The sequence below is a fragment of the Schistosoma haematobium genome, chromosome 6 (genome assembly GCF_000699445.3).
Source record: "Schistosoma haematobium chromosome 6, whole genome shotgun sequence".
In the NCBI taxonomy this organism is placed as follows: Eukaryota; Metazoa; Platyhelminthes; class Trematoda; order Strigeidida; family Schistosomatidae; genus Schistosoma; species Schistosoma haematobium.
This window is the reverse complement of record NC_067201.1, coordinates 16820021-16830389: the sequence shown is the minus strand read 5'-3', so window position 1 is coordinate 16830389 and position 10369 is coordinate 16820021. Positions and strand designations below refer to the sequence as shown.

Sequence of the window (10369 nt, the reverse complement as noted above, 5' to 3'; positions counted from 1 at the left end):
CTTCCAATTATCGACACAGTGTGTTCTTTGGTCGTCCACTTTTCCGTTTCCATTCAGGGTTCCAAGTCAGCGCTTGCCTCGTGATGCAATTCGATGAGTTCTGCAATGTGTGTCATATCCACTACCAGCGTCTTTGCATAATTTACTCTTCTACTGGAAGCTAATTTGTTCTCTCACACAGTAGGCTCTTGTTGGTGGTATCTGACCAACGGATATTCGGTATCTTGCATAAACAATTGTCTACACACCTCTTTACAACGGATTGAATCTACAACCTCCAGGTCTCAAGATAAACGTTGGGCTATCGAACCTCCGGGTCCTGTGTTATGACTGATGTGACTGCAGGTCTTGATAAGCAGCGTTTATTGATCGATTCGGTGAGAGTGACACGGAAAACAGGTAAGGGAGGATCTAGTGCCCTGATTGGCCCTGCTCCGCTGTCTATCCTAGCCCAGTTGATTGGAGAACAAAGGTCACAGCCTCGGAGATATGAATCACTATATTTCAAACATACTTTGTTTATATACTAGTCAAGCATACCACAGCGTACCATAAAAATAGTAAACAACATTTACGCAATATGTAACGAATGAATTAAATAATAGCCAATAGGGAATGTACATTTAAAGTCCAAGGACACCACTGGACTTAACATGATAATTATTGGTCTATTCTTCCGCATCCACAACACCTCCCCTTTTTTTTGAAGATCCGGAGTTGATATCCGGATTTTGAAATTTTCTGGGTTCATCCTCCCCCACGAAATAATGTTGGGTCCTCATATTCCCAAGTTAGAATTAATTTGACTTTATTTAACACATAATTGTCAGATTGAACAGGGGAGTCACTGAAAGTGATTAAATAGTGGGGAACAATGTCGCTTGATATGAGGTCACCAACGTTTGATTCTTCTGGAACATTGTCACGGGATTTGTTGAAAATCTCATTTGTAAACAGTTGATCACTGCGATAATCAACATCTATCAAAATTGTATTAGATTTCTGATCATCATTTAATGCATTTAACACATTTTCTGGTACAAAAAGATCTAGATAATAAGATTCGTCAGAATCTCCTGTTGTTGAATGATGAGGACCATTTGAAACAGCTGGATTCAGTGTACCGCACGATTTGTTCCCTGTTCCGTTGTGGGCGGGTACTGCAATTAATTTATGAGCATTTAATAAGAGATCCTCCTGTGAGCTGGGTACATCACTGTCTGTACACGTTTCAGGAACAGTGGGATTTGAACCCACGACAGGGAACGTTTCGGAATTTGACATTTCTGGACAACTGGGCGGACCATGAATAACTGTCTCGTTTACATCACTGGTCGTCCGGGATTCACAGAGGCTTTTATAAACAGCTTCATATGTTCTGCAGTTGTTTTCCAGCTCAGTCTGCAGATGAGAAATGAATTTACCAACTTCTGTTGCACCTCCGAAACATGGAACATTTACCAACAGTGTGCGTAAATTTTCTAAAAAATTTAACTGGCTATTTTTGAAGCACTGCTGTTGTTGCTCAAGTAGAAGCTGTAATCGATCGGAAAAGGTAGTCATTTTTTTTCAGCACCTGCAATGAAAATTAACTGTAGGAATAATGACCAATGTTGCTCAAGGACGCTGGTGACAATCTGGATACTGATTGGTCGAAACAATTAACCTGAATCTTGTCCAATTACAAGGTTCAAAATTTTTCTCCACCCCGTCGCCAATTGTTATGAATTTATGTTGTGAGACTGCAGGGTTTGATAAGCAGCGTATTTATTGATCGATCGCAGTACAGTGACACGGAAAAACACGTACGGACGGCCTAGAGTCTCTATTGGTCTCGCTTCCCTGTCTAGCCCAGTCAGTTGAGTCCAGAACACAAGTCACAACCTCTGAGATATGAATCATTATATTTCAAACATACTTTGTTTATATACTAGTCAAGCATACCACAGCGTACCATAAAAATAGTAAACAACATTTACGCAATATGTAACGAATGAATTAAATAATAGCCAATAGGGAATGTACATTTAAAGTCCAAGGACACCACTGGACTTAACATGATAATTATTGGTCTATTCTTCCGCATCCACAACATCCTGATACATTGATTGAGATTTCCAGCATCAGTTATTTGGCGATCGTCAGAGCTTAACAATTTCACAATTGAAACAAATACCATGGACGACGTTGGATGATCGTCGTAAAATGTTGCGATTTGACGGAAGTGAGAGGTGTGAATCAACGCATCTCTATGTAGTGTCTCAAAGTTTCGAAGTTGCCATGAGAACTGAAGACTGCATGTTGATTATTGAGCAAAGTGTGAACGTTAAGTTGTCTTATTAAAATTAAAAAAATTTAGACAACTACCACTGTCTCCAGATGACGTTTCAGTGAGTATTTATCCATGAACGCATAATGATTCCAAAGATTGTCAGTAATAACTTACGCCATAAGTATAAAGATTTTGGGTCAAACATATACATCGCATGAATCTTTGCTGTATAAACATACTTTTCACTAATTAAAAATTTCTTTAGGATCACAGTGAATCAACAGTTGATAATTGACTGTCTAGACAAGTAGTTATGGGATTCTTATGAATGAAAGATACTCCCCAGCTGTATATTAAAACAGCCAGTCAACTGTATGGTTCATATTATTTGTCTCATGTTGGTTTGTTGGTGATTTAAGGATTGATTATGAGCTGGAGGACCCTTGGAAACCAGTAAAGAATGAACAGTTGTTTCAGTTTGGTATAATACTGTCCAATAGTGCACACTGAAGATCTGACATAGGATCGAAACTCGTTCGTTTCAGTCTATCAGCGAGCACAGTATCTTCAGACCACCGAGATGCTTGTGATGGAGTTTTATTCTCTGAGCTGGATGGTTCGGTCGTGGAGCTTTCGTCGTTCTTCCGGAAGACATCTTCAGCATAAACTTCAGGTAGAAATAGATGGTTCACACTTTCAATATCAATCAATTCTCGATATAGTGTGACCATTACAACTTGTTTTTATTCGACTACTGATCAATTCGTATAATGAACAGTAGTGAAAGTGAATCACAGTTAGTGGTGATTTTTTTATTCAATTTGCTGGTGGTTTTTAATTTTAAGTTAGATATTATTGCAAATTGAGATCGGTTCAGAGACAAATACTGAAAGTAGAATATATTAACAATGGGAAGATACAAGCAAACAGCACCAAGTGAATTTGATTCCAGATTTGTTTATCGGCACATCACATATCTTCATTAGTCATAGTGACCGTGGTACAACTAAGTAAATGGATCGAAATTCACATAGATCATACTTTTCTTTTCATATATGTCCTATTAGTGCATTGAAAATTCTAACGAGAAGTTATCACTTCATTCAACGTTCATTTTAATAATTATAGTAACAATCATGGAATCACATTTTAAATTCTTTCTCACACTTAGTAACTATCTGTCCTTATCAAGACCTTTACCTGGTAAAATATTGTATTTTAAACTTCCAGTGATAATAAATCTGAATTATGAAAACAAAACATAAATATTACTGCAATGATTAATCTATATATTATTCCATGTGTACTTTTACAAATCGGTGGAAGTTAGGCATTAACACCGTTGGGTGCCGGCTCATTGATCTAGAGGTTAGGCGTTTATGCGCGAGACCGAAGATCCTGGGTTGGAATCGCGCGTGCGGGATTGTGGATGTGCACTGATATGTAAGGACGAAACAGCCGTCCAGTGCTTCCATGTTTTCAATAGTGATCTAATACCAATCGATTCATGATCCTGATTTTCCAGATTTATCTGCTTCTTATTTTGGGTACAACAAACTTATGTTGTAAAATAGACTTTAACAAAATAGAAAGAAATATCTTTACTACAGGTCAATGTAAGAGTGCATATATATTTACTTGGTGAATAAGTGTATGTGTGCTGGTGTGTATAATTCCTATCGGTGTGTAATGCATTATAAATGATGTCTATCATTAAGAGTTTTTAATCCGTAGATTTTCCTATTGTAATGATCTTGTAATAAAAGAAGATAGAAAAATCTGAGTTGTTTTGTTATTTTCATTATTTCTATCACATTGTGTTGTTGTTATGATGCATTCTGTTCCTGTCAAAAGATATAACACACCTACACAGATAGATCAATCATCTATGATACTTGTGATTTCCAATTACCATACTCTTTAAACAATCGTATACTTGTGTATATATACATCACAAGACAATACACTTACACAAATAGAAGTTTATTCTACTCCTCTTCTTTCTCTCTGCTTGACTAGTCCAGTAACGTCCTCTCTATCAACTTGCTCCTGCTGATTTGTTTCACTCCTCTAGTCGATTTTTGTATACCAACAATGTGTAAACATGTTTGATCCATTCGTCATTATCACTATCATTATGATTATAAATACTATAACAACAATAATTTAATATATATTTACTAGGATTTGTCGAATCATACTCACTTTATTAGGATGATTAGTTTCCAATGTCATATTCGTCCCGGTTTCCCATGATGGTCTAGCATCAATTGACCGATGGTCTCAACTATTTAAATTACTATAATATCCGCAAAAATCCCTTCTGATATTCGTATAAGTCTGTTGGTATGTGTCCATATTGGAGTGACATTGTTTATCACTATTTCTGTCACACATTTTGTATGTAAATATCCATTTATATGTGTCAGGTTAACACTAATCAAAGATTTCGAGTACTAGTAATTAGTGTGATAACAACATGCGAATAGCACAAATCGAGTATTCTTTAGTGATTGCGATTCAATTAACCTTGTGATCAACAAAGGTGTGAATGAAACAATTGAATTGTAAGTTTAGGAGAAAGTAAATTATTCTGTATTTTTCCATCACTTAATAAGTATAAACACTTATCTCATAGTTATGATAGAAAGAAGGTAGTGAAAAGAAAGTAGAAGTAGTAGATGTATCTGTTATAGTTTGTAGTCTGTGTGCCCGGTTAATGTATAAATGCTTGGTAATTTCAATCAGGGTGACGAACTCTCCAGTAATGTAACCCAATGTAAGGTATGATATATTCCTAATCATAGTCTATAAATGTAGATAATATTTGTTTTAGGTTTCAGTTAACTCAATCGCAAATGAATGTAGAACGAAGTATATATGTGTGCAACAATGTGTTTGTCAGCAATCAAAAGTATGTCATCCTATGTAAGTTACACAACGGAAAGTGTGTTCAATGTTATTCACTTAGACTACACGTACAGTCATTAAATGATAAATATACATACAGTGAAAAATTGGCAAAATAAATACAAATAACATTAAAAACTATTTACAAAATAAGCTTGTCAGGCCTATCTCCACAACCGCACTGCTGATGTGGTACAGTGGAGAGAGGTGGTTGTATGCTCTCACTCTGCCTGAGGTATTTGTATATGGGGCCTTTTGGATGCTATAAACGTTTGAGACACACCCTTCTTCAATAAACAATCTTAGAGAACAGTCCTGCCCAACGAACCGAATTAAATTTATGATTTGCAGTTGATGGTTAAGGTTAGGAATTAGATTTAGGGTTTTCTTCACGAACTGACACCAGCTATAATGTCAAACCTCTGTGTAGCCAAATGGTTGGGTGACATTTCGCGCCAAAATCTAGGACCTGTTATGTTATACCTGATTGGTTCATCCATAAATTAGAGTCTCGCCGCATAAAACAATAGTCTTCAAAAATTTCATTTCTTATGATATTTTCTTTCAGATATCATATGAATATTTAATCATGGCACTTGGAATAACCTTACGTTATGATAAGGTAAATATTTGTAACGTATATGTCCATTTTTCACAGACAAATTTTAAAGTAACTATCTCATGCTTATATTGTAGTTAAGATTCTTGTAACATTTAGGTGGTAAAATCGTTGAGCTTGTTCGCTGATCTTTCACATCTGCATAAATTGTGACATTCTGATTTCCGGATTTGCCTCTGAGCATTGTGTCAGTTTGTGGTCAACTGATCTTTCAGTCGCAACGTAGAATTTGGTTTGTATGTATATAATTAATATAACTAGGAGGTAGTGTGAGGCCCTTTGTTTTGTCGTCATTCAGATGTTGTCGAAAAGGCTTTCCAAATTGGTGTTCCGACAACTGAATCCAAGGAGATTGTAATGACGATTGTTGTTGAAATATATATGTAGCCTATCCTCGTATATAATCATCGACTTAAATCACGTTAGTCAATAACGGAATTAAATAAGTCAAATAACGAGAATGGGCTTGTGAATACATATATTTTGTATAGAAAGCAAATGGAATATAGAAAAGAAAAACGACGCGCAGTGGAGATGGTGGGTGAGCCAACTCCCACTTAAGCAAGCGCTAACCAATATTTATAGTTACACGAAAGTAAGTTACAGATATGTGATGAGTAACGGGATAAGAAATGTACACACACCTTGCGTTCATATAAAAACAGTCAAGATTGATAAGCGAATAAATAACAAGGCCAGAATGTGACTCAAGTAGAATGAACAGGTTGAGCTGTCCGATAGCTAGAATAAGGTATATGGGCATAACATAATAACCGAAACTACAGCAGTATCCTACTTGACGAGGTCAAAACGTATACCCTCAACTGAGATTGAGAAACAAATGTCAGACATTGAAAATCACAAAAAGATGTATAAACACTCACTTTAGAAACATTCCTTTGACCATCATTGATAATATCACGGATATCCTTTTCTAATGTGGCCGCCTGACCAGCTATAAAATATACATCATAAAAGAATGAATTTACTCAATTTATGTGTAACGCATGACTAGAAATCTGTGATTAATATGATAACAGTTGTCTTTAAGTAGAGTAGAACTTATTGATTACCAAATCGAATATGAGTTTTCATCACGAACTGCCAAAACTCTATCTATTCAAATGGATGAGTGAATTTCGCGCCAAAATCCAAGACCTTTTACCTTATGCCTGATTGGTTTGTTCATAAATCATAGTCTCTCCGAATTTTCCTTTTTAATCGCGTTCGAAATTTGTATACTTAACATAGTCTAGCAGTAGTTCCTTAGCTTGTAGTCGAATTGGGATTACCAATTGTAGCGTGGCGTCGAATTGAGATTAACTGTGAACACCGCTACCAATAAACACGTGCCAGATAAATCAGAGGGCGAAGGTTGGACGTAACCAGATAAATCCATAAAATCCCCGAGAAGCCAAATATCAGAAGACAGTTAGTGGACCAGGTCGAGGTGTATATTTGCTGGCGATCTCGTGGCATCGAAAGGATACCGAGATCGTGCCAGGATACAACCTTGGTTACAGAAGGTAACCGAATTCGCGCGAAATTACAATCGAAGTGTGTAAGTAAAAGAATGGAAGCACAAAATAGCTGTCATTAGCACAGTCAAACAAAAGCACATTAAAACAAACACTGGTACAGTTGGTTATAATAATAATTGTTTTTATTAAACCAGTCGTGTTCTCGTGATAAACGTGAGTCACTACAGGAGCCCCCCGCTAGAAAGGGTTCACACTTCCGATAAATAGCGGTTTGAATCGTGGGACTGATCGGCTGACGAGCGATCGTAGGACGGAAGAGTTGGCGAACAGGAAAGCGATCGTTGATCGTCGAGTTGCCAACGAAGGTCGTTTTCGGAGAACAGTACCAGGAGCGATGTGTTGTATTTATTGCTCGAATTGGCATGCTACACCAGAGTGGTTTGTATCCAGAATCTGAAGAGGGCGTTCGTAGGGAATGTGGACCAGAAACGCTGCAGACGTAGGACGAAACCACGTTGAGCCAAAAGACTAGAAGCGACCGTAACGACCAAGTTCGAGACCAAGCGTGTGCCAAGCATTCGAAACCAATATATCGACTGAGTGCGTTGACATGAGCATGGGTGATCAGGCCAGCTTTCGCCAAAGTTGACTGAAGTCGACGGAACCAAACGGAGATGGTCGAAGGCGTGGGCTCAGGAAACAAAAAGAAAAGCAAAAAAGAGAAGAATGTAGCATGCGTGTAGTATAGGAATAATCCTACACCGTATCGTTTGTTAACTGTGCGGCTAGCCGCGGAAGCGTACGGGTAACCGTACTCGGCGACCGGAACGTGAGACGGCAGTCTCGTTCGCGTCGCGTGAGCCTGCAATCTCATCCGAAGTCAAGGGCGGAGTGGTCTGCTGATCTGGACGTGAGACTGTCGTCTCGTCCGTAGACGGTGCAGATGACGCGTGCTGTTGACTGGGACGTGAGAATGAGGTCACAGATGTATCTAGCGTGGGACCTGAAGAAGATTTAAGGATCCCGCTAGGTTTGATAGGTCTAGCATTGAACCTCGGGGTATCAGATAGGGCACTGTCATCGACGTGTGCTGGTTTGAGACGATCAATGCTGACGATCTCGACGCGTCCATATCGATCAACCTTGAAGGTCTTTTCGTGACGAGCGATCACGTGAAAAGGGCCTTCGTAAGGTTGTTGCCAAGGTTTGCGTACCGAATCTACTCGTACAAAAACATGTAAACAGGTAGATAACTCTCGAGGGAGAGCGACCTGTCGATGTTGTATTCGAGTTGACACCGGAGACAGCGTTCGCATAAATGCAGACAGTCGATGGACGTAGTCTGATTTACCGAAATTAGGTCTGCTCCGTGGTGTGAAGAATTCTCCGGGCAGACGCAATGTCGTGCCGTATACAAGTTCAGTGGCGGAACATTGGATATCTGCCTTTAAGCTCGTTGTGATACCTAAAAGAACGAGCGGTAAGGTTTCGTGCCAGTTGCCGTTTTCGTGTGCTCGTAGAACACTTTTAAGTTGGCAGTGAAACCGTTCAACTTAACCATTTGGTGCTGGGTGGTAGACGGATATGCTTATGCGTATGCATTCCGTACCAAGCAGCCGGGTCAGCGAGGAGAATAGTTAATAGGGTAACATTTCTCGAATAAAGCGTGGAATTCATCGTCACGCGAATAAAAAGTAACAAGGGTTCGGTACACATAAATGGGAGTCTATTATATTAATACTATTCTTATCGTTATCCGTCATGTCGCGTATATTATATATTAAAAAATATGAAAAAATACGACAGACGTGGATAGATAAATCATAGACTCACCGAATTGGCTTCTTTGGAAGATTTGACCAAATGTTGAGGCGTGTTCCAAAATACGGCTCACCAATTGTAGTCGAATTGGGATTACCAATTGTAGCGTGGCGTCGAATTGAGATTAACTGTGAACACCGCTACCAATAAACACGTGCCAGATAAATCAGAGGGCGAAGGTTGGACGTAACCAGATAAATCCATAAAATCCCCGAGAAGCCAAATATCAGAAGACAGGTAGTGGACCAGGTCGAGGTGTATATTTGCTGGCGATCTCGTGGCATCGAAAGGATACCGAGATCGTGCCAGGATACAACCTTGGTTACAGAAGGTAACCGAATTCGCGCGAAATTACAATCGAAGTGTGTAAGTAAAAGAATGGAAGCACAAAATAGCTGTCATTAGCACAGTCAAACAAAAGCACATTAAAACAAACACTGGTACAGTTGGTTATAATAATAATTGTTTTTATTAAACCAGTCGTGTTCTCGTGATAAACGTGAGTCACTACAAGCTTATCAAGTAATATGCACCTTTCACTGGCTGGTCCTGGTAAGGTGATGGTTAAACTTCATTGATGAAATACAAAGTTGTGCTTTTAGACCAGAAAAATCTGTTTTACATTTCGTCACGTCAGTCGACTATCAGACATGAAGCTTGTAAACACTGTTACCATCTCTTTCATTCAGATATTCGTTGAGTAATATCTGTAGTCTGTGGGCTTACTATTTTAATTGTTATACCTATGTGAGGTTTGAATTAGTAACATAATAGTATGGACAACATCCTCAAGGTGACTGAAGCGATTTTTATCTTCATGAAAACTTGAATAACAATGGAGCTAGACAAAGTTATGTGCCGAATTTCCCTATTTTTCTGGGAAATATATACTTTACGCTTTAATTGGTGACAACTTTTGTGACTTTCATAATATTTTCAAATTCATCTTGTTTACTTTGTCCAAATCAACTATGAATGTTATTATGGTGTAAGAAAAATTTGAAATTTTCTAATCGACATCATTAGTTTCCAATCATTGCCGTATAATAGATCTTGAAAAAGCGGAACTATAATTTTCGGTGTAATCGGCTTCCTTGAGATTCAACAGCAACACATTTGAACGATTTCAATTTGGATTGTTCAGCCGTAATTTGTATTCTGTAGGTATGTGCCGATGTTGACGAAAGTAAACAACATTAATAAGCCAAGGTCAGCATTGGCTGAGTAGTTCTCTTGCCTGTCAGATTGCAAATTAGGATGTATTTT

General features: G+C 38.3%; 2 protein-coding genes across 2 annotated transcripts; both read right to left on the bottom strand.

Annotated features, from left to right (window-relative positions):
• Positions 1-539: 539 nt before the first annotated feature.
• Positions 540-1914, bottom strand: MS3_00000610 (uncharacterized protein). Its single transcript, XM_051208311.1, has one exon. It carries the CDS (start codon positions 1561-1563, stop codon positions 748-750), a length of 816 nt encoding a protein of 271 aa, XP_051065620.1. The 5' UTR covers positions 1564-1914; the 3' UTR covers positions 540-747.
• Positions 1915-7237: 5323 nt separating this feature from the next.
• MS3_00008651 (uncharacterized protein) lies at positions 7238-9469 on the bottom strand. Its single transcript, XM_051216991.1, has one exon. It carries the CDS (start codon positions 8154-8156, stop codon positions 7422-7424), a length of 735 nt encoding a protein of 244 aa, XP_051065619.1. The 5' UTR covers positions 8157-9469; the 3' UTR covers positions 7238-7421.
• Between the last annotated feature and the right edge of the window lie 900 nt (positions 9470-10369).